At 45.7% G+C, this 24,814-nt stretch overlaps 1 protein-coding gene across 1 annotated transcript in view; it reads left to right on the forward strand.

Annotated features, from left to right (window-relative positions):
- The first annotated feature begins 2,501 nt into the window (after positions 1–2,501).
- cecr2 (CECR2 histone acetyl-lysine reader) overlaps positions 2,502–24,814 on the forward strand; it is a 33,889-nt gene continuing 11,576 nt past the window's right edge. The window contains exons 1-9 of the mRNA XM_079743825.1: positions 2,502–2,755; positions 16,729–16,823; positions 18,937–19,120; positions 20,780–20,907; positions 21,203–21,289; positions 21,858–21,916; positions 22,044–22,204; positions 24,253–24,342; positions 24,544–24,694. Coding sequence (XP_079599951.1) covers positions 2,636–2,755; positions 16,729–16,823; positions 18,937–19,120; positions 20,780–20,907; positions 21,203–21,289; positions 21,858–21,916; positions 22,044–22,204; positions 24,253–24,342; positions 24,544–24,694 — 1,075 coding nt within the window. The 5' untranslated portion in view covers positions 2,502–2,635. The remainder of the gene's footprint in view (positions 2,756–16,728; positions 16,824–18,936; positions 19,121–20,779; positions 20,908–21,202; positions 21,290–21,857; positions 21,917–22,043; positions 22,205–24,252; positions 24,343–24,543; positions 24,695–24,814) is intronic.

Consider the following 24,814-nt stretch of genomic DNA (forward strand, 5'->3'; position numbering starts at 1 on the left):
TGACTTTATTTTATTCATCAACTTGCTGAGCCCCAGTGGCTTTCTCGTTTGTTATTTATACCCATTCTAAGTAACTGATATTACATAATTCCCTGGAGTACCATACAATACAATATGGTTGAATAGGGTCTTAATGACCCAGTAGAGTCTTTTTTAAAAATAGAATGACCTTTGTTTTTATTGAGAGTTAATAGAGGCTATTTAAAGAGCAAAGGAGAAAGGTGCATGTGACCACAATGCCCCTGCCTTGCCAATATATATTAACCAGAATTAGCCAATTGACTCATTTATTAATTCCGGTTGAGGGAAGCTCATCCTGTGTCTCATCAGCCGTGGCATCCTGGCAGAATATTACAGAATATTTTTCTTACATTTACATTCAGTCATTTAGCAGGTGTTTTTATCCAATGCAACTTGGATAAAAACAGCATATCATCCAAATCAGAGTAGCTACATCAATATCTCATGCTGCACAAACTACTACTACTACAAAAAAAAAAGCCAGGATCCAGTAGGTGACCTAAGTGGAGGTCGGGGCCCAGGGACAGACGAGGCCTGGAGCAGATCTAGGGACTAGTCTGAACATCAGGGACCTGAGCTCTATGTGGGAGGTCCCAGGGAGCCAATGGAGCGAGATGCAGAGTGGCGTGATATATGTGGGCTTATGTTGATTGAGCACCAGGCGTGTTCAATGGGGGGCGGTCGGGGTCCTACCAGGATGATGAACGCGTGTGTACACCTTCATCCAGATGGAGGTGTCTGAGAGGCATGCTGCAAACAGTGGTGACTGGTGCCGTCTGGGGGAAAGAAAAATAAGGCTGGGTAAGATAAATTAACCCCTACTGCAATATCACTTGCTTTTGACTTCTGGCATAATAGTAAGCTAAGAAAATAGGGTTGAATGCAAATGTTGGGTCCATCTATGTGTGTATACTGAAGTGAGCATTAATCCTTGCTCTTGTTCATTATCCCCTTCTCATTTGTGAGACAGATTGGATTACAAATAGTTACATGCCATGCCGTTTTCTTAATTTCCTTTCTAAGAACATCAAAAAGGTTAACTATAGACGACCATTAAGGAAAGCTTTATGAGAAAATGTAATTATATAGACATTGGAGGTTGGAAAATAGCTGGCCCAATCATCTTGGTTCATGTGACAAACCAACCGGTTGCCTTATCTCATAGAAATCTCACCGCTTTCAGTGGAAGTGGGCTCCCAAGGGTCCAGAAAGAAAAGGATGGTTCCACTGTGATGGCTGTGTTTACTACACTGCCCAAGATAAAGAGGAGTGAGTGAGGACAACTAGTTAACGTGCTCTTTTTCTGAAAAAGGTGGCCGCAACGGCGAACAACTTTAACTTTGGCTAGGTCATTGGTGGTTTGGTTAGTTAAGAAAGATACAATAATGAAAACGGTGACAACAGTGCTTTTGTTATTGTTTCTGTTTTGAAAGCGTGGCAAATTGCTTGTAAAAAAAATCCTAATGTGACGCTCCGAAGACGAATAGACTCATGCCCCCGCCCATCCGAAGACACACAGATGCAGTTTTCAGAGAGGACGTTAGGTGGAGCCCGAGCTTTGCTTATTGTGTAAGTAATAATATGGTTGTTTACAAAACACATAATATCTAAGTTATTTTGCAGTTCAATTTAACGTCAAACACCAGTTCCATTTTCATTTTCTAAAGGCCTAAGTTAATTCTGCAATTGAAGGTGGTACATTGAATAGGCTACGTAACATCACTACTCTCACCTTCCTCGGTAATTAGGACACATATGATTAAGAAAAGAGACTTAAACCCGAAATGTTGCTAAATCCTCCAGAAAATCCAAGGAATCGATAAATCTACCTGAACCATATATCCATTAAGAACATCTTATGCAGATCTTGGCAAGTGTATTCCCTTAAATGCTTGTCATGACAACAAATGCGATCAATTAAATAACAGAAAGGCCTACTTTTAATTTTCATAGCATGGTATACATTAACAATTTTAAAAACCTAGCTTCCAATCAATTCCGTTACCGTGTACTTAAATATCCAGTCTAAATCACTGTCATACCTAACTTTGTCCCCTTGCGTCCTTATCTGAAGACGGAATGCCTGGCAGATGATACTCTAAATTATCGTTATTGAATACAGAGAGGGTGGGACTTTCAGTGACACGGGTTTAACGGAGGAGAGACTTTTGCTATAGGGATATCGGGATCCGTTATATGTTTTGATATTGCGTCTCAAATGTTTGGAATAAAGACAATACACATGCTGCTTTTCATTGTGGTTCTCTATTCCATGTTCTTCTTTTTCTAGCGCTAGGGACTGTACGTACGCAGCCCATAACATGCAAGTGACCGGAAATTGAGTGGCATACCGGAAACGCTATAATTCAGGATCCTCTCTCGGACTACCTCGCACGTACGCGTAGCGCCTCCCCCATCTGTTCAGCTCCTCAGAAATTGTGATTGAAACAGATTGTAGCGCTCCACGGTCGCAATGGCAACTGCCTGGATGGATCGTCAACAGCAACTTTCGTCCTATATATGAGATACGTTTGACGTGGCGGGGAATTAATGACCAATCGAAGAACACCTATTCTAATGTGATGAACAAAGTTTGACATTTTCCAGTACGAAAATGTCCCAGGGATGTACAATTTCTGTAGAAGAGATCCAGTCCTGGTGGGAAGTACCCGCCATAGCGCACTTCTGTTCGTTGTTCAGGACAGCGTTCAACCTTCCAGACTTTGAAATAGAGGTAAACAAGAGGCGGAATCGCCGTAACAACCAGTATCGTGTTTAATTGTTACAATAAAAAGCTATTTTAAGTCAGCTTTCTTGATTTCGCAGTGCGTCCGCGTTGTTTTGCATAACGTAACTCCCTAGCTTACTGGCTGGTTAGCTGAATTTGTTCTCTCAACTTCTCTACGAGTTTGTGTCGCTAATGCAATCCGGTAAGGTAACGTGTTAGCCAACTAGTTAGCACAGCTACCTGTACTCAATGTATTGGCTGTTTTATCATCTCTGGTTAAATGTAAACATTGTAGCAGGTCGAATATGGCCCTCGACTCGGCACTAGTTCAGGGTTCGACGCTCTTTGCCCGTCGACGCTCGTCCATTATCACTTTATTATGAGATACAGTGCTGTGGAACCATGTGCGACCCATTTGTTTTCATGGGGGAGAGGCATAACATTGCGCTCTTGTTTATATCACTGTTCGACCGTTGTTCTTGAAATGTTTGGTCTCAATTTAACAGTCACTAAACTGAAACACTATTCCTGCATTTTCTTTCAAGAATGCAGCCAAATCCAATGTGCACAGGGAGCGCATAATTATTTTACTGTATTTGGTGCAATTTGATTCTATACGATCTCAATCATGTATTCCAACAGCAATACAAAGTAACTGGTAAGCCCATGGCCAAAAGGTTCGATACTTTGTTTTTAGATTAAAAGTTCGAGTTGATTGTCTTTCAGTTGCAAGCCATCTGGCTTGGGAGGCCGTGGGGACGCAGATGCCGCTCCAGTCATTGTTTTATTATCATGTCCCGTTTTTGCGTAAAGGACCACCGGTAAATCGCGTACCTTAACTGGATGAACAAAATATAACATGCGTATCATGTATATTTTCCAACCATGACATAAAAGTATACGTGTGCCATTGTTTGTAGATATATGCATCTTGATCTCAGGATCGGTGCTCTTTTACATTTTGGTGATTGACTGTTATAAAGTGCATCTTTTGGTGTTTTATATTAACTCACGGGCCAAATTACAGCTTAATATATAGCCTAATTTGTCGAGAAATGATCGCATTACAATAATTGTGTACGGTCAACATCACGCATCAACGATCCCCATCACTCATTCACCCCCACCCCCGCGGGAGAGACACACGCAGGCAACGCTTTGTTATTGGATGGGTGTGTGGGGGGGGGGGGGGGGGGGGGGGGGGGGGCAGAGACTAGCAGATGGCGATCGCATTGAGCCTAGTTTACATGAAAGTTCAGGGTTTTATGTACTGTTGCATTTTGTGGGATAAAGACTTGAGTTAATAATCAAAATTTTTACTGAAATAACCATATCTTTCTATCTATCTATCGCAATGTTTCTCAATTTGATTTAACTTTTAGAAAATGGGCAATATGTGTGTGATATTAAGGCCACTTTTTTGTTTGGGTTCTGCGCTTACAGGAACAGGTCCTGTAACAAAGTGAATCATCAGCTTCTTTAGAGAAATGTTTGAATGGCTAGTAGATGGGACTTTATCAAACATGGTTCCTGGACCAAAGGCTACAATCCTATGCTATGTCCTTCTGTGCTCCTTGATTTGTTTACAGATGAGAATTTATACATGTGCCAATTTCCATTGCACTGGTATACAAAAGTCTTTAGTCAGTCAAAAATGTGCATGCATCTCAAGGCAAGATTCAAGGGCAAACTAGTCTCTGTAAAGTAAGTGAAATTCACTTTCTGAGTGTACACTTTCTGAATGAAGGTCGTCATTCTGGTTTTGAGTTGTTCTGCATACCAGAACAGGCAAGACAAGCTTTCTAGGCCGCTGTCAGTCGTCCTTGGTTCAATAATAGTCCGAATGACGGTTGCCCTCTTGTTATTTGGTTAGGAAGACAAAAGGTATTTGTCTTTCAAAGTTTGTCAACCGATGATTGAAATCATAATTTATATCGGTTGAAGGATACTGTTTCTTCATCTGTGTACTCGTTTTTGTTACCAGATTCCATGACTACCCCTTCGATTTGGACTCCATGTAGCCTTAACTCCATGGCTTGATAACGTAAAAATTGGGTGCACAGGATTTGGGGAAATGGTGTGGTGATGGTGGGGATCAGTTGAGTCCCATATGTAACACTCCCATGACATGTCCATCACATTTCGTGAGTCCAACATTGTGGACACACTGGCTGCTCTCCCAGTGGGTTATGATTTATACTTTTGATCAACAGCACGGCTCATAACTCTGTAGCCAGTACAAAACCATTGGGCAATGTCCTTTACAATAGATGACGGTAATGATACAGATTGATTCAAGTTGGGTCACTAAAGCATTTAAGGTTGCCTGTAGGTATTTGAAGGCATACAAATGTATTGGCCATGAAGATCGCTGAACACGGCAGCTTTGAAAGGGAGGGAACGATCCGCTGGGCAGAATCCACTGGGACTATTGATGGTCCCAGTACTGCCAGATATCGTACCCCCCCCCCCCCCCCTTTTTCTTTTATGAACGCAGCTTTTGAAAGCAATACCTTTTTACCGCTCCCAGGCTGGATATTAACAAACTTAGTGATGCCATTGCTGTGGTGCCATTGGCCATCTTTTCTTTCTGTGGATCTGGTCAGGAGACTTTGCCTTTTACACTCCTCACCTTAGCCAGCCATACAAAACAGCCCTTCCTGTTTTGACTCACTCCACTCAATGTAGTTTGGTGAGGTGCGGAAACCAAGAGGAGGTGTATTTGTATAAAGTGTCTGTCTTACATTGCAAATGACAGAGGTTACCTCTGCAGTTGGTGTTGTACCTTTCCCAATACCACCATATTTCAGGCTAAACTAGCTGTTGTGACTTGAATTGATTAAAGTTATATTTTAATAAATGTATCTTATTCCTATTTATCCTTTTATTTGGATTGTTATTGTGTTTACTCATGATCCAGCAAACTGTTTTACATCTGCTAGCACAGCTCCATCTGTGTGTCGCTCTCTCCTTTATCCCCCTCCCTGCCAGCTCTCTGGGCCTGTTCTCACCATTATGGACCCACCGTCCCTCTCCTCCAGCCTCCCTCTCCGTGCCACTGCTACCATCCCTAGCCCCCTGTCTCTGGCCCTCTACCCCTTCCATGTCCCCAGCACCCTCTGTCTCTCTCCCTCTCTCAGCCCCAGCACTGGCATCACCATGACTAAACCCCAGATGGTACTCTTTCTTTCCCTCCCCCTGGAGGGTGAAGCTCTCTGCTTTCTTTCTGGGCGCTGCAGCTCTTCTGGGTGGGGGGAGCTCTATTCTCTCTAGCCCCCAGTGAGATTGTAAAAAGAAGATTTAGTCCTATTAGATTTGGCCAATAAGCAAGAGTCTACGAAGCCAGTGGATTAAATCGTGTGAGCATGTGGGTGTGTTTGGAAGAGTGGTTTGGGTTGGGGTCCAATGTTTATAAGTGTTGCTCTGTAATGGCCCAAGTGTGTGTGTGTGTGTGTGTGTGTGTGTGTGTGTGTGTGTGTGTGTGTGTGTGTGTGTGTGTGTGTGTGTGTGTGTGTTGTGTGTGTGACCTCTCTAGAAAATATACAGGCTTTTTGGTATGTTGCTGTACTATGCATGTCTGTGTCAGCGGGCATCAGCTGCACTGTGGACCGGAGACGGGTCAGCGACTCATGTTTGAGCCAGTGTGAGCAGCAGCCCGACCAAGGGATCAGTGTTTAGAGGCTTTCATCCTGAATATCTTTAGCTTTTAACCCCGGCCTGCTCAGCTCCTTTGTCAGGCCCCAGGCGACTAGAATGGAGCACCCAACTCCCCAACACACTCACTCACAAGGGAGTACACTTGTCAACAATGAGCCTTTCATCAAGCCTTGTTTGTTCTAGCCCGCTATCTCAGCTTGATTCTTCCCTGCCAGGTTTCTTCGCCCCTCGAATGTTCACTATTCGCTCGCCCCTTACGTTCCGCTCTCCTTGAATGCCCCTCCTTTTCTCTTCCTCTCCCTCTCTCCCACCTGCTGACACATCCCCAGATCATCCTCTCTTTCTGGTGTGCACAACAACCCCCTGACACTTTCTTTCTCTGGTCAGCGAATGGATGAACCACTGGCCGCCGTTTCACTCGACGCTGTTCCCCCTGAAGTATCACGATCCCAGCTTGATGATGCTACATACACAGGAATCCTTGAGCCTTCCTGACGCCACCCACCCACTCATGTCTCTGTCTCTCAGGACAACCAAGCACACTGCATTGTCAGAGGGCTGGCTCCCACCCCCAGTTGGGATTGACAAGTGAGGGTAGCTGGATATGGATCAGATGATTTCACATAGGAGTTTGTGTGTGTGTGTGTGTGCGTGTGTGTGAAGGAGAAGGTGGGGTGTTGGTGGTAGCGGCGACTGCGGGGAGGGGGGTATAGGCACATACGCCAAGAGTTTTTTTCAGCGATTTCCATTGTCAGAGCTCCCCATGACTCCCCCTCTCTGTCTCCAGTCGGTGGCAGCCTCCCTCCAGGGCTGCTCCCCTCCATTCACTCCCTCCATCCCCCCCTTCCCCGGGACAGTTGGGCCTACCTTCTCAAATGTTTTAATGGGCCTTGTTGTATTGGTAGATGACAAGGAAGGCATGTGTGAGCTTAACATTGTCTCGTCCTGGCCTACTAGGTAGTAGGCCATGTACATGTGTTAGTACATGTGCATTATTGTATTGTGGTTCAGAGCTTCGTAAGAAGAGAGGAAGTAAAGTGCAATGAACTTCCCATTATGCTATGAAATGCAGTATACTAGAGTTCTTCTTGCATAGGACGCAATTGATGCTGCCTGATCATGTGCAGCTGTGTGTAAAATGCCTGCACCGTTAATGTAAGATGCTGTGAAGCAAAATCAGACAAACATGCACCTGGGAGTGCAGTCTTTTAGATGTCTGCCGTTATTGTTTGTATTTGCGAGTATTTCAGAATTGTTACTTAGTTTTGGGATTTTATTAATGTGTGTACATCTGCAACATCAACTCTGGTTCCGATAGAAGACCTTGCGGAAAAGTTGGACCATAGAAAATGATTTCCATTGGTCCAACTTTTCAGCGGTAACAGAGTTGATGTTTCAGATAACTGCAGATCGCAGGCTGAATGGCCTGAGTGGAGGCTCAAAGTCAGTCAATCACAGGACTAGTTTAGTGACAAGGGGACCAGCTTCTTTGGGGATCGCTCTTTCTCAGCAGGTGGTGGAGAATGTAAGGCATGTTTAATCTATTGCCTTGGCTTATGTAAGAGCATTCACTGTCAGCAGTACAGGCTATTGATTGTTAATGTGGTATAAGTTCCTCAAGTCAATATATTATTATGGCCTGCCCTGCAATATTTCCATTGCAACAGTGGTTTGCAGTGGCAGATAGGGCTGGGAACCAAACCTCAATAATTTTTAGGTTCTGACCATAACACGTTGGTACTACTGGACCGAAAGTTTTGTTTCTGATGTTTGGTTCTTTAATTGCTCAAACGTGTATACATGGGTCACTCACTGTGGATGTCTTTTTAAATTTCTGATTTGCTTCTAATTGACTTGTTATTAAAATAGATAAATGGGGTTTTGCATCAGCTGCACGCAATACAGTTAAAGTTACATGGATAAACATTTATAAATGAGTGAACATTTTATTTAGGAAGTAAAAATTAAAAAATATTTCATGTCTCCATCAAGGGCTCCCTTTTTAAAATTTTGTCTGTGATTGGTGCAACAATCTAACAGCGGAGTGTTCTGTTTAACATGATTTAATCTTTAAAATCACAATCCAAATCATACACATGATGTTAACTACTCTCAGTAAAGTTTTGGTGAAATTCCGGGTCCCGGATCAATACCAAAAAGGTACTCTTTATGAAATTCATTCATCAAACTGATTAACCTGGCTAATCGGGGGACATTCTGCACCACGAGACACATGTCTTAATGCACAGCAGGGCAAAGATTCTAGAGATTTGATACTTATCTGCCAACATCAACCACTTGGACTCCATCTGAACCTAGCTCTGGGACTACTGCCCATTTCACCAAAAACAGAGGTGAATATATCTCAAACAAAAGTATCATACACTTAGCTGTGATTGTTGCTTGCCATTCTCCTAAAGTAACCAAGAGGTAAACAGATTATTTGCTTTTTACTTTTAAGATGTGCTTGTCTCCCAGACAGACATTTTCATTGTGCTGTTTCAGCTGCGTCTTCAAAGTAATATTTTGAAGGAAGCAAAACGCTACGAGTCTAGGTGCGCTCTATTTAGTAGGTTCCCATAGTAAGTCTGTTAAATTAGCTGAATATTGGCATAGAAAAAACTATTGAACATTGCCAATTAACGATCCGATCACAAATTGGTACAAGCCGCAGTTGAATAGATAGAATGATGTCTACACATTTGACCCCGTTCTCTATTCTGATTTGGATAATTTTAAATAATGGGACAATCTATCCGGCTAAATTCAAACATTGCTTTTCAATCTCTATTACATTGCACGTTACTGCACTTCAATCTGCCATGACAACAGACGAATCCCATGCAAGGCTGTAAACATGTCGCATCACAAATCAAAGAAAATGGAACTGTTTACTTATTTTCAAAGAGCTAGTTTCAGATGGCTAGCTAGCTTAAGGTTAAACTACTTAACGCCACAATTTAGCAAAAAGATGGCAGGATGTAATATTCTGGTTACATATGAGCTCTGAAAATACCTGATAATCTATTCAGTCTGATAGTCAACATTGAATCCGACCTCATCCATCTCTTGAACATTGAATACAAATCGTTACAATCAAACAAGTGATACTGGGTTTACTGATTTAAAAGGGGTTACACTGAAGAACTCTTTTGTGAACCAGTCTATCCAAAAATGAAATGCGGAGCATTATCCAACATTAAATGTATGTTGAGAGGCCTTGAATATTATCTTTACTTGCAATGTCAGTTTAAATGTGCCCTTTTGTGCTGTGGTGCAAGAAAAATGTTAGACTTAAGAAGGTATTATGGTATGGTGATATCACGGTGGGAAGAAGCACAGCTAACTTATCTGTGTGGTGAGATCCGGTGTGGCTGTCTGCCTCTGCCAGCTATGGGGTTTCACATGATGTTGTTGTCCTTCTCCAAGCTCTTTGCACCATCTGCCTAATGTTGATCTCAGCGTTTCAGCCCCCGACCCCTTCCTTCTCCAACCACCTTGCTCTGGGGGGCTATTTCTCTCTCTTCAGGGCCAGCCGGCTAAATGTTAACGATCTCTGCATGGTGCATGTGGGTATGTGTGTGTTTGTGCATGTGCATTCGCATCTGTTTTGGCAGTGTGGGAAGACGAGACCTCCGGTTTGTAAGCAGACATCTAATTCCTAGGAGGAAGCTGAGTTTTTTTTTTTTTTTTCTTCTTGCCAACCATGTGTGGGGACAGGCGGTGGTGGGGTGGTCAGGCACCACTGGCCCGGGTGGCCTCTCATCTCCTGTGTTTAATGGTCCTCACCCACTCAGCTAGCCCACGTAGGCTAAGGCAAAAAACTCTCAGGTTCACTTTAGCGCTTCTACCAGGAAGGATCGGACCACTGTCGGTCTCTCAACGGCCCCAGCAACAACCCCCATGCCACATACTCTCATAGCCCCCACCACCTGTTCCACCTGGTGCTGACATTGGCTGGAAAAAAACGAAGGACAGCAGGAATCAAACTGTAATGTTGAGCTAGCCTTTTGGCTGATTTTGGTGTCCGTGTCATTGCTTATCCACACTGACACGCATCTGAAGTGCCGCTTTAGGGGCAACCAGTTGTCATTCCTATCCAAAGGACTGAAGGACCAAATGTCTACCTTGCCTTTGGCTATGGGAAGTCATAACAGTCGCCTGCAGAGTGTCAAAGGAACACCAGATCTTCCTATACTGGTAGAAATGCAGTATGAAAGGCTTTTTTTGTTTACCGACCATCTTAGTCCTCTACACCAGCTATGAATCTGGGGTTTATTGTTGGTGATCCCTTTGGTAATCAGTTAACACCTACATCCTGAGGAAGCAAGGATGCTTTCCTGTGCTGTGTGTATGTGAGTGCCCATCCATGCGCATGTGTTTGTCATGTGGCAGGAGAGGTATATGTGTGGGGAGAGGGTGGTGTTGTCAGTTGATTACTCCTCAAGGAGTCATGTGTGAAGTGGGACGAGGTGGACAGGGAATAAGAAGACAAACAAAGAAGGGAAAGGGAGAGAGAGTAGCTGTCTCTCACACAGCAACACAAACAAGCCTCCCATCCCCCCCATTACCATGCAGCCCTTCCACACGTCCTCCAACTGCTGCTCCAGATGGAGCCCAGAGGAGCTGTTAACAGCAGCGCATGGAAAGGGACTCTTATGAAGCTCTGCAGAGAGGCCAGGCCCCTGATACCACAGGGCTCTGCGTTCTGCAGCAGCTGTGGCATCATAGATACAAGCCGTACCCCCTCCCCCCCAATCCTACCACATCCCTTCAGATCCCTGAAGCTTCTCTCCTCCTCACAGCGTCGCTCTGACTCTCACACCGCCCTGTTACCTGTGCAGGTGGGCTTCAGCAATGCACCATCACCATTACACCATCGCCACCACATCAGTGTGGAGTCGCTTTTATCTTTAAACGTTTTGTTCTATGATGTGGATCACACATCTATCCTTTACCTCTCTGTTGCTCATCTAGTGGCTTAAATATACAATATACAGGTGTCGGTGCCTTTTCAATGCCTTGCTCATTATGCTGATAGCTATGGTCAACACATTTTCAATGTTACCTTTTGTCCTTTGAATTAAACCTGTAGTTAAACGGTTGTGGCACAACATGACCACAATTGTATAGCATGTTTAATGAATGGTGGTGTCAACGACATACAAATGATATGACTTATATACTGTGGAAGTCATTTGCAGTATAACATTGTCACCTCCATCCCTTGCGGTCCCTGAACGGGGTTTTGCACTGATTTTATTGCCCCACATGGTGTTGTGCTGCTGGGCACTCTAGGGACCCATAATGGTTGTCTTATAGTCGGAGGCTTTACAATCAGAAAAGAGCCTCAGACTAAAACAGACAAATCAGTCTGTTTTATAAAAATGGAGTTTGCTCCAAGAAGTCACTTGGGAGTGTACATCTGTTGTGTATTGCTCCTCGGAGTCCTCATGTTGTCTTGTCTTGCTATAGGCATCTGTTTTTCTTGGCCATAAGTAAGCAATTGACATTGAGGCGTAAAGCCGCTCTGACACCTGAGTCCTTAGCTGGACACTGGTGCTCTCATGGCCTCACATGATGCTCACACCCTTTCTGCTGGAGGAAAGTCACAGGGTGTTAATATGGTTGGCATCGCAACCTCTTTATAGTCGGTATGGACTTCCCTTAAGGCTGGGTTACATGGTGACAATATGGCGATGTTTGTTTTGGCTACAGCTGTTTTTCTTCAGAATGGCGTACACAGGTTCGAAACGCATGATCCTCGTATGAGGATAAAAATAAATAATTTAATTTGTAACTATCCAGTATACCATCGGAAAATAATTATCCAAAGTTGGAATGACGTGTTTCGCCAGCCCTAGAGGTGATGATTATGGTTGAATAGTAAATTAGGAATTTAAGGGGGGATACACACCTATAGGGGTGTAATGGTACGGTACAGGAGGACGGTATGGTTCATAGTTAAGGGGAAAATTTTAAAAAACTGCTTGTTTGTCAACAATGGAGAATGGCCGTAGATCAGCAGCAATGAAAACCCCAATAGACTTGGTTATGGCTTTTGCGTTTCTGAATTCCCAGACAGGGGTTGCTGAAATAGTGTCGTGAGCTGGGTTTGCACAGCTTGCTTTTTTTTCCCACCAACGGTGATAGTAACACCTGGATGGCGTCTTTTCAAATGCGTGTGCATGTTAAAGTGCTGTATGTAAACACGGAGAGCACTCTCCGTAGCCGGAGAGCCTGTCGGAGACCCTCTCCATAGCTTACGTGAGTATCCAATATTTTTAACTATCCGTCGACGCAACGGAGACGGCAAGGGCTGTGATTGGTCCTCTAACAAAATCATTTCCGGAATCACTTCTCCGGTTTGACTTTGCACCTTATTTACTTCGTACATTGTTTACTTTGCACATTAAGGACCAATTAACCACCAAATAAGATTTGAAAAGTTTTGGAGGTTTATTTACGAAACTACTTACATGTTTTATAGTCAACATATAAGATCCATCGGGCGGCGAATTGCATTGCGTATCCGACATCCCGACGGAGAACTGCGAATGCTCGAGGGGTCTCCGTAGTTACGGAGTCGGATTACGGAGTCGGAGTAGTATAGAGTGGCGAAGTCACGCCCCTTCCGGTAGAGCCCATGGGACCTATGAGATCGAAAAATATGAATGGGTTTCAATGGAGAGAAAGTAATTCTTTTCTGGTCCCAGTCTTTATATGCCCCGGATTACACATGTTGTTTGTTGATTTAAATGATAATTTTTCATGTCAAGAATTTGACCGTTTATTGTGCAATTGTAACAGTTGAAGGCTGTAGAGAAAACACAATGAGAAAGACTACATGTCTCGTATGTGACGTCACGCTCCCTGCGACTGGTGTGGACAAGACTGACAATCTCCCCATCGGCATAACTGAAACTCTCCACATGCCCCGATTTATAATGGTTTTCGACATGAGTTCCAAGTGCGGGTGGTGACGTTTATCATTTGCGTCGAGAGCAGCGAAGAGCTGTAGTTTACAAAGCAGCCTCACACAAAACCTTACATTATCAAACTTCTTCGTGAAAATCTTTAGTTTTCTTTGCATGAAAAATTATCATTTAAATCCACAAACAACATATGTGTAATCCAGGGCATATAAAGACTGGGACCAGAAAATAATTATTTTCTCTCCATTGAAACCCATTCATATTTTTCGATCTCATAGGTCCCATTGGCTCTACCGGAAGGGGCGTGACTGCGCCACTCTATACTTTGGCTAAACGGTCCGGGGGGAACTCTGACCTGAAGTTTTACATTCTGTAACGCAAAAAAAGCCTTTACATTCGCCATATTAACGCTATGTACGCCACATTTACGCACCGCGGTCCACCTCTGTAACCACCCAGAAGTACCTGTACTGTGACGGTTCGGTACAAATACGCATGTCGTTACACCCCTAACACCTATGTGTAGTGGATTATCTTTTGTCATTGAAGACCACCTACATTTACTAAATTCGAAACCAATGTAAACTTATTTTCTCTGTATCAAAAACCACACTGTATGTGGCTTAAATTATGCTTCAATACCTTTGCTCAAGGCTCTACAACCAAACCCCAGCTGTTGAACATGGTGTTGAACGAGCTGCCTCTGTATAAACGACACCGACACTAGCCTTGACTCGGCTGCTAATCTTTGTCCTGTACGATAACCTGCAAGCCTGGTTCACTTTACTACCTTGGGGATGAATACCTTGCTTCATTATTAGTTTTCTTTCTAGCCATCTGCTTATCCAGTGTCCTTATCTAGGTCCTTATGAGGCCTATTGATCATTAATGGAAGCATCACTATAGTCCTGATCTATTGCGAAGGAAAGGCAAGTGGTCTGAGTAACTCTGTACTGTCTTGGCATTTTATTATTTAGTCTATGCTTGTCAAATCCTAGTTGATAAAAGCTAAAATAACTTTCATTTGTCAATTATGTGCCGGATAGTTCAAAAACGGTTCTTGCCAAACTCACTTACAAATTGTATTCATTATTGTGAGATGTTTTATGTCTGAGCAGTATTCTACCCATAAATAACATCCACCCGGTTATATAGCTGTGACCATAACGGCCTGCTCTATTGTATGCAGATGTTGCATGTGTGATCATTTAAGGGAGCTTCATGCTGGATATTTCCAGCTGCAGTGTCCCGTCTTTAATCAGTGCGAGTGTTAAAACCTCCTCCCACAGAGGATTGGCCTGCTGGGAGGTTGGCTTTCAGAGGGAGCTGCACATGTACCACATTTATTCCCCTTCCTTTGCCATCTGATCCTCCGAGTGGCACTTCAAAGGTGGCGCTGGGTGGCGTTAATCCAAGGGCTGGTCGGCTCAGTTTGCTTGCACCAATCACTCCGCGTTTTCCGGCACTCTGCGCCCCAGCCCTCTTCCTCCCCTCCCTCGCCGGCCCTGGCCCCAGGCGTGATCAAAGCGAGGCTCCTCTCTGATGGATGAGCCCTCGCCGGCCCACAAGCTGCTTGACAGGGGACCAGGAAGTGGAAGAGAGCGTGACACAGGATCTCTCAGGATCTCACCCACTTGTAACATGGCCATATACATAAAATACCCCCAATGGATAGGCACCGCCGTCTTCCAGTGATCCATGGTCATCCACAGCCGCCGCTGGGTGCACTTTGACCTGGGAAAGGGACGTTTGTAAAATATCTGTTTGAAGATCTGTTGAACCTCAAGTATCGGCTGGTATCTCGCTGACTGTTTTTTGTTTATGTCTAGTTGAATGTTCCTCGTTTAGTATAAATCAGTACTGACCCAGCCCAAGAGTCCTCCAATGAGATTTGGAATTCTTACTGCGCTGGGACAGGGACAGAAAGGGCCATTAGAACCTGTTTTATGAGCTACTGCAAGTAGACTGACCACCAATAGCTTTTTGAATTGGCCATTAAAAAGTGCTTAGGGGGCTTGATGAGCTGTGCCTTGTTTGAGTAATGACTTAACCGTTGGGTAATTTCTCGCCACATACTGCCTCCTCTAGTTAGTTCCTCAACGATGCAACCTTTCTGCTTGGACGTCCCTTTTTGTCCTGAAAAGCTGTATAACTTCAGGTTCAACATTGTTAGATCGTTTTTTTTCTGTGACAAGTCACAGGATGAAATCAATCGGCACTTCTTAAACTTCCCAGGTTAACCAAGGTGACTCTGTGCAGGTTTAACTTCTAGTGAGGCTTACCATCGTGTTTCACTTCTGCCCTTATTTTATTTTACAACCACATTACCAAACCATTTGTCGTATCCTGCTTTTCAACGTGTTGTTTGGTCCCTTCTCCTGTTTCTCATCATGCTGACTTGTTGGCTCCTGGCTTCCGTCTCCCTCTGCGGCCAGGAGGAGTGGAAGTCGACCTTTGAACTCTCCAGGGATCCTCTGGAGAGGGGCTGCAGTCTGCACACAGAGGGGTTACATGCGAGTGCTGAGAAACCTCCCCTATGTGGGCTATTTTCAACCTACAGGGCTCTAGCTGAATTATTGCCAGAAGACAAGCATATCCTGGCAAAGGGTCCATTCTTGTACTGATGTGGGGCACTTAACATTTATATGTCTGCAGTCTCCACCGCCTGCTCCTTCTCATCAGTGTCCTCCCCATTAGGGCCTTGAGGCTGTCTTTGGAGACAGAAGTGCATTCTGGGAAACCCTGTGGTGTGTTTTTCGGGGGGTGGTTACCAGGAGGGGCCTGAGGCTGTGATGTGGCTCTAGGGTTCCTGCTGCCTGCTGTTTCTCCTCGGTTCTCCCAGGGCTTTAGAGTTTGCTCTGGCCGTTATTACCGCTTCATAAAACCTCAATGGCTGTCACACAATGCATGGCAGGAGAGGGGTGGGCCGAACTTGAACCTTGTCTCCAGTCAAACAGCCAGCGGCGAAACAAGCAAACCCTTGCCAGAACACTTTGAAATTCCTTTCCACCCACCTGCTGACTACCTTTGCCAGCCTACCTCCCCTTGGTTTCCAAGACTACTAAGCTTCCCCCTGGGAGCGGTTAGCTTTTTCTGGGTCTTGCGTTATAAATGTTTGATACAGACAGGAACTCCTTGCCTTCGCCTCACCAATGTTCCCCTCAATGAGACATCCTGAGTGTTGCAACTCTATCGGTCCATTCTATCTATCTAATTAATATATATCGTTTTTTTTTTTGTCTAATTCCACATCCTATTGTATCATAAAGCTGCATTTTCAAACGTGTGTTCACACCTGTGAAGTGTGTTAATACTACTGAATGCTTCACTCTGGTCCTTTTTGTTATGCTATGTGTTGTCTGACCACTGTCTTCCTCTGACTTGTAGGAGCTGGAGAAAGCCCTGTCGGAGCAGGACTTTGGTTTCCTGGGTGACCTCATCGCCTGTCTTTTACAGGGATGCTACCAGCGCAAGGACATCACGTAAGCTGCCCCATGTTTTACAGGAAAATGAGTTGCCATTGTTGACATATCATCTAGGTGGGGTTGTAACTCCTCGCCTGATCAAAAGAAAAAGCTGACAAATGTACCATCCTCTGTGATGAGGCTGCCGGAGAGACCAGAGTTCCCCACTGTGTAGGACGGGGGGACAGGGAATTAAGGCCTTGCTTTTTACCAGGTTCAGAGAAGCTAAGACAGTGTGCTGAAAGACTGAACCTCGTCCTGAAATTAATCTTGGATCTGTGGCTCCCTTTGTGTGAACATAAACACCACTTTGCGTCACTATTTTTTCTTCTTCTTTGATTACACTTTGATTACAAAAAAATTCTCATATGTTTAGAAATTGAAATGATTGGCATGATTCATCACAACTGTCTGTTGAAAATGAGTTTTTCCTCCTATGTTTAAGTAAAACATTAATTAGAGATGTGTACAGAGCATAGACATTGTCATGATGAAGATTTCTTTGTATATATTTTGCATGCCAAGATACCTATCCATAGCTGGCATGAAACTATTGCACCATCCTTCTTTGTGATTATGAAGGTAGGCACACGGAACCAAAACTACTGTTTGGTACAACAGCTGCAGACACATCAAAGAGTGAGCATGGCTCTAGAAGGAGTCAAATTAAGCTCCGGCCGCCTTTCAAAACGTCCTCATAAAGCGCTAGGCCAAAGATCTGCTTTGGTATTCAGTAGTTCAGGTGGTTGCTATTCAGATCTACATTCGGGTTTCTCCAGACACCCCCCCCCCGCCTTTTTCTATCTCCTTTTATTCCTGGTCATCATCAGCAAGCAGCCCAGTAGTGCCAGTCAGGCCATAATAGAAAGGCAGGAACCATTCCAGGCGTCCACCTGGAGCGGCCGGCAACAGAAGGACAACTGGCTTTATTGGAGCGGACAGGCGCTGGCGTCCTGGGGACGGCTGCTCAGGCCTTTCACTGAGCTGCCCTTTTCATCCGCCCGCGCTAAACGCTCCGACAGAGCGGGGGCCGGGGGAGGTGTGAGTGTCCGCGGGGCCTATCGGAGAGAGAATAAGGAGAGGCAGGAGATAGAAGGAGAGCCGGCAGTGCGAGCGGAGGACAGAGGGAGGGGGTGTGCCTGCAGCTGTGTGAAAAGTGCACGCTGCTCTTTCAAGATAAGCCATTTTTTTTTTTTCCTCTTCCTCTTTCTCTGGGCTGTTGCGTGGATGCTGACCCCTGCCTCAGGCCCTTGTTCCTGTTCAGCTGAGCAGGAGCAGAAAAAAAAAGTGCAGATTAATCAGCCTCATCTGAGCTGGAACCAACGTTTATTTATCGACTCACCCCACCCAACCAGTCCCCTTTCTGCAGCCCACATTTAGGTTTGAATCGGTTTCTTCTCTGAGCTCTGTATAAATAAAAAATATTCCCCCACTGCTTGCTTAACCACAGCATGCTACAGTACCCCTGCTGATTTCAGTGCTAAGCATACCTATGCTGACTGAAAGGTTACCTAGCCACATGTAGTGAGGCAGAGGAAACCCATCACTAGGCCCTCCTAGCAGTATATGTAGTAAAAGAAGATTAAATCTTGCAAAAATAGAACATTTGATCAAAAATCCAGGCATTGGAAAAGAAGAATAGCTTGCCAATGACTGGCCTTCTAAATGAAGGGCTGCAATTGGGTCTCAAATACGGTGCAACATTCCTACAAGAGCTGATACTTTGATTGCTGACAGTGTTAGAAAAGAGTCCAGTTTAAAGTCGAAACTGGGGTTAAGAAAAAGCATTTTTAAATGAATAGGCGGTATTGAGTGAAAAACGTATCTGGGGCACTGGTTTACCAATGGATAACCTAATCTAATGTAACATGATCCTCTTCATCACACATGAGGAATCCATACATCACAGAAGTCATTGAGTCATACACTAAAATGGTGTTCTTCGGTCAACACCTCAAACACGCTGTAGCTTGAGCTAATGCCTGTTCTTTAATACGCGCTACAGAGGAATCTCAGAGTGGCCAATCACCATTCAGTCGACTGGCGTGTTGTTCCGCGGCGCAGTTTGACACCATTTCAGGTGAAGACACTTATACGGCAAATCTCTCTCTCGCTCTCTTCTCCCTTGCAGCCCCCAGGCCTTCAGCAGTTACCTCGATGACATCATCAACTACCGCTGGGAGCTGGAGGAGGGCAAGCCCAACCCCCTGCGGCAGGGCCCCTTCCAGGAGCTGCCCGTCCGCACCCAGGTGGAGCTGCTGCACCGCCTGTGCGACTACCGGCTGGACGCCGCCGACGTCTTCGACCTGCTGAAGGTAGCACGTCTCGCCAGCACCAGACGCCCCCCCCCGTCCCGGCTCCCCGCTCTGGTTCAGAACCCACCCGAGCAATGCCAATCCACACTGTGCCTTTGACTTAGTAACTGGCGAAGCACCGTTTTATCCGCCGCCGTTCGTATTCGGTCGATATACGCCCTAAACACCGTGATCGGTGATTGGCTGATCAACTTGAGATTTGCCCTCGCCGCTCACTCCCTCCGCTTTATGTGAAACTAACTTGCTTCTGCCGCTTTAATAGAGGATGAGCGAGAGCCATTTTCAATGTCCCTAAACAACGTAGCTGAAGCACTACGTGTAGCCAAACGATTGCAGTCATGGTTCTTTAATTTCAACGTAGTTCCTACAATCTTAAGCATTGGCTACAGATATAGGCATCTCCTGCGTAGCTTACACGCAAACGTCGCCAATCGCACCATCTTCATAAACGATCCAGAAACGCAGTATTATCGGTTACACTATTAATTCTATAAACCCTTACAATCATGACCGAGGAACTGTCAGTCATTATTTGTTAGCACAGCCTAGTGACCGAATCTGCTTCTTCCGGGTAGCTGTCCTTTTCTCTGCCTGTGAATATTGATGCGTGCCTAGTGTATCACAGGTGATACGCTTACATTTGATCATATGTTGGATTAAATCAGTGTTGGGTGTGTATTATCCATAAAAGCTATGGTACTATCCTTTTTAGCTCCTCTCCTTTCCAAGTAAGAGTGTGTTGGCCTTGCAATTATTTAACGCTCCTTTACATTTAAACTTAAAGAAAACGGCTCCTAACTAGGGCAGACTAAACTCTGTATCGCTCTCATATATCGCTGACTAACTAAGAACCCTTATATAATCGGCACACAATGATTTTCGTAAGAAACATCCTATTCATATATATTTCACTATTAAAAGAAAATTGCTGCTTTGTATCTGATCTACCGGTCACACATCTAATAGATCGCTGGTTGGGATCGGCCTAAAAAGACTTGTTCGGGGTATCTCTAACATTGAATGCATGCTTTATGTCCTGGAAATTGCGTTGAATTTACTCATTCAACGCATAGTATACGAACAATTCATGTCCTTCCTATTTGTGATAGTAATGGTCATAGAGAGATTGGTAAAAGGCCATTTGAAAAGGCTATTCACTGTGGAGTTCACTGAGGCAAGGGTTGTAAAGTTCAAAGTCTCTGCGTCTCTGAGTGTTTATCATATCGACACCGATAGTGGTTCTTATGTAACCTAGACACTGGGTGCATGCAGAACCTTCATCCATTATTATGTTGCAGGTAGGAGGTTAATGACTTCGCTAACTTCTTGTTTTATTCATTACATAACAGCAGCGTAGTAACTTCACATGCAACATTAAGAAATCCCACCCACCCAATCAGATAGATAGGAAAGTGTGTGTGTGTGTGTGTGTGTGTGTGTGTGTGTGTGTGTGTGTGTGTGTGCACGCGCGCGGCGGGTATTTCAATCGTTCAAGATGATAAACTGGCCACAAACCACACGTTGTATCCAGGCCTCCTATGTACCAGTACTGACGACTCTGTAGTTATTAAAGCGCGGTTAGTTGGGGCCTGATTGGGACGGCGTCGTGAGGTGAGGTGCGTCCCGTAGCTCTGGGTGTTGATCCCTCCCCTCCGCCAGGGCCTGGACGCTGACAGCCTGCGAGTGGAGCCCCTGGGGCAGGATGGGAGCGGGGCCCTCTACTGGTACTTCTATGGCACGCGCATGTACAAAGAGGAGCCCGTCAGATGGAAAGCAGAGCCGCTCAGGTAAACTGTGTGTGTGGAAACTCTATTCAACCGCCCATCCATTATGCTTCCTTGTTAATCAAGTATAAAGCGGACTGTGTGTTTATCCGATTATTGCTACCAGATATGCTGTACTTGTGACAGGGCTGCAATGTTTTCTACTTGGCGACCTTGTGTCAGGGAGGGGCGGGGGGGGTTTGCATTGTGTCCCCCCCTGACACAAGTTTTAACAAGGCCATTAGAGGTTGATTTGTGGGTGTTCTGCTCTGTTAAAGAGCCTGTGATATTCACCTCCATTCCCATCGGTGCTCTACAGTGAACCGCCTGAAGGGAATCCACCGGAGAAGAAGAAGAAGAAGAGGGGGCGGCCCCCGAAGAAGAGGGTGGAAGACCTCCAGCTGAGGTGACACTAGTGAACGTTTCTCTCAACTCAGACTTTCCTTTTTCCATTTCCGTCGTCATTTTGTTTCTTTCTTCCAATTGTAGCTATCTCGTTTTCTCCAATGGAGGATTTATAGGAGGACTTATAGTTATATATAGTTATAGTCTTCCAGCAGAGACTTTAATCCACCCTGGAACAAGGACAGCCTTGAATCAGCCTTCTGGAACATACAATACATCTTATAAAATGCATTATTTAGTTAAGCAGGATAATTGGTAGAACTGTGGCACAGCAGAAGTATAGTTGTAGGGGTGTACACATTCAGTTTACTTATAGTCCCATATACAGTACCCGAAGATTAGGTAAATTGTTAATTGTATTATTATTTTTCTCCTTTGTGTTTGGACAATTTGGAAATGAAACAATACTAATAACTATTACAAGAGGCAATCCATTGTCTTACTGTCTTAGTAAAAAAGTGAGATGATAAGACTAAACTAAATAAATAAATACAAATCTCCCTTACAAAGAAGTGAAGCTGAAGAGATCGTCTTTATATGTCCTCATCACATTAATGTTTGTGTTTCAGTGAAGCGGAGAGTGAGGTTCAGACTGACACCACCCTGGACAGCCCTCCCCCTGGCACAGGTAGGTATCTTAACCACCAGAAAAGGCCCCGTTCTCAAATGGGAGCCGTCTACCATTCCACTTAGTGTCAGTGGTGCAGGGTCTGGGAGGGGAGCACCTGGGACCTGAGTCTGTCTTTCCTCCCCAGACCGCCAGAGAGGCTGCTGGTCCCTGGTGTGTGATACGGAGCCACAGTGGGTCAGTCTTGCGGAGAGCATCAAGGACAAAACCTCCCCGCAGGACCGCCATCTCCACCGCATCATCAGCCAGAACTTCCTGCCGGAGATCAGCAGCATGATTGAGCACAAGGTCGGTCCAGCCGCGCGCCGCCATTGGTCCTCATCGCAGCCGCCTGTTTCGCTCGCTCTATCTCCCGCTCTCTCTCTCTCTCTCTCTCTCCAGTGTTCTTGTCGTTACATTTTGAGAAAAATGTGTATAAATGCTCTTAACTTGATTAAAGTAGGGTCATGTTACAAATAGGAGTTTAGAGAGCTAGTTTGGGAGAGAGGCCGCTGCAATCACGTTCTAAGTCATTCTCTGTTTGACTCGGTTCCAAAAGCCTGGTTGCTGTTGAGTCACAGCAAACTCAGGTTCAGACAGTCCAGGCTTTGAAGGCTATCAGGGAGGAGGGAATTCTTTGGGGAATTCTTGACTCACCGCTGTGAGTCAGGGAGCAGGAAGAGAGGCATGTGCTTGTCCTCGATGCAGCGCACCGATGCAATCTAGACCGGGTTCAAGGCCTTGAGCCAGATCCTGACTGGAGGTGGAGCAGGCCAGAGCACAGCGTGTCTTTCACTGGCTCGGTAGTGATCTGCTGAAGCCCACCTTTCAGGCCTGTAGGACACCAACTGGCTATTATGGGAACTGGAATTATTCTCCTGGGAGTTTCTCTCTCTTCTGGCTTGGTTTTTCCATCATATTTTTGATATTTATAGAATGGAACACGTCACTGCTCCATTATTTTTTCTATTTCCTTCATGGGGAAATAATAAGCCTGCTGACATTGAATGTGTTTTACCACTGTTCAGGTTCAATGTTTTAACATGTGGTTTGTGGACTTGCATCCCCCTCTGCTCATTTATAGCCAGCCCTTTTGTTGCGTTGCTATGGAAACCGTCGGTCTCAGTCGGTTGTGTAGGGAGCCGAGCGCTGCAGATAGGTGTCGGCACAGGGGTCACTCCCTTATTGTCCCGGGAGCAAATGTGTTCTTGTCCTTCATGGTCGCGTAGCTCCGGTGTAGCGCTTCCCGCTCCCAGATTACCGCCGCACAACCTTCAGAGAGCAGCCTGCTGAGCGCAGCGCCCTCTTAAACCCACTGGGGATGTCCGGGGACCATTCCCGGGTTCGTGCAATAATTGAAGAACAAAATCCGAATCAGTATGCGCAGACACGCACACCGATGCTCACGTCCTCAGAGGCACACCAGGCCAACGCCCGCACCCGAAGGGGTGCGGGCGTTGGCCTGGTGTGCCTCTGAGGACGTGAGCATCGGTGTGCGTGTCTCAGGCTGCTGTCACCCGCGGTCGGAGGAGGCCTCCTCACCTTGAGGCAAGACGGTGCCTCTTGATTGACGGCCTGGCTGTGCTGCAGGATTCTCCCCGACCTCTTAAGTGGCGACAGCAGAGGCACTCCATCTTGTGTGTGGGGGCAGGGGTAATTGTGTGTGTGTGTGTGTGTGTGTGTGTGTGTGTGTGTGTGTGATCACACGTGTGGGGGAGGCTTGGATTGATAATGCACAGCGCAAGGGACCCCAGGACGTGTTAAGACGAAGCTGAAATAGGGTGTTCTGTGGCGGTGTGGAGGAGGCTGGTGAGAGGTTACTGTAGCTCAGCTGGCCCGTTTTGCGGTGACAGGCCATCAGAGTCATCCTCCCCTTTTCCTTTGTCTCACTCTCCACTCACTCTGGTCCTGACTCCAGACCAGCAGTAGTTTTTCTGTGGCAGCCAGGGGCCTGGCTCTGACACGTCCCTGTGCTGCCGGCAGCGTCTGGCTGACAGATTTGCTCCCACTGATGCACCCTGACATGAGCCGCGGAGGCCAGGCCCTGATATAGAAAGCCTTTAAAGAGATCTACTTAAACTCCCTGGTGGGCGGCTCTCTCGCCCTCTCGGCCTCCTATATGCTATGTCCTCACCGTACACACATGAATTCTGAATGCCCTCTGACATGCTGGCCTACACATGTTTGTGTTCCCGCATTAGAATTACTCCTTCAAACATTCAGGGATGAAGGCATCTCGAAGGCATGTGCAGGTTGCCCAGGTAGACTGGCAGGGAAGACCATCTCTCTGGGTGTAAACTCTGTCACCTCTGTGGCAGCCAGGCTCAGCTTCTCTGCTGTTCTGTGTTGGTCTGCAGGAAAAGGAGCAGAAGCAGAAGCTTCTGGAGCCCTCACCAATCCGCGCATCCGGGCGCCACTCCGAGAAACGGATCCACCAAGAGGAAGAGGTGCGTCTCACAAAAATGCACTTTGACCTCATTGAGGGCGTCGACACATGAACTATGTGAACCATGCTGTTTTTTTCTAATTGTAATAAACAGTAACCTTCAATCGTTGAACTAAATATCTTATGTGTGTAGTAACCTAACCTAACACAGGGTGGCAGGATGGGACTTTGGATGTAATGTTTCCTGCACGTCTGCCTTCAGGACGACCTGCCAGCCATGGCCGAGGTGGACAAAAGGAAGGACGGGGATTTGGACCGGCAGCTCCTGTTGGCGGAGCAGCGGCGGGAGGACGAGCGCTTCCAGCAGGAGGAGAGGCAGAGGGAGGAGCTGGAGAGGGTCAAGGCCGTGGAAGGTAATGGTGGCGCCAAAGACAGATCTACACCGACCCAGATGACCTTTGAAGTGGGATCAAGAACAGAACCTTTGGAGTAGGCCCTCCGTGTCCATGGGTCCTCACTGTATGCCTGTTGTC

This window comes from Pollachius pollachius, assembly GCF_949987615.1.
Source record: "Pollachius pollachius genome assembly, chromosome: 9".
Classification (NCBI taxonomy): Eukaryota; Metazoa; Chordata; class Actinopteri; order Gadiformes; family Gadidae; genus Pollachius; species Pollachius pollachius.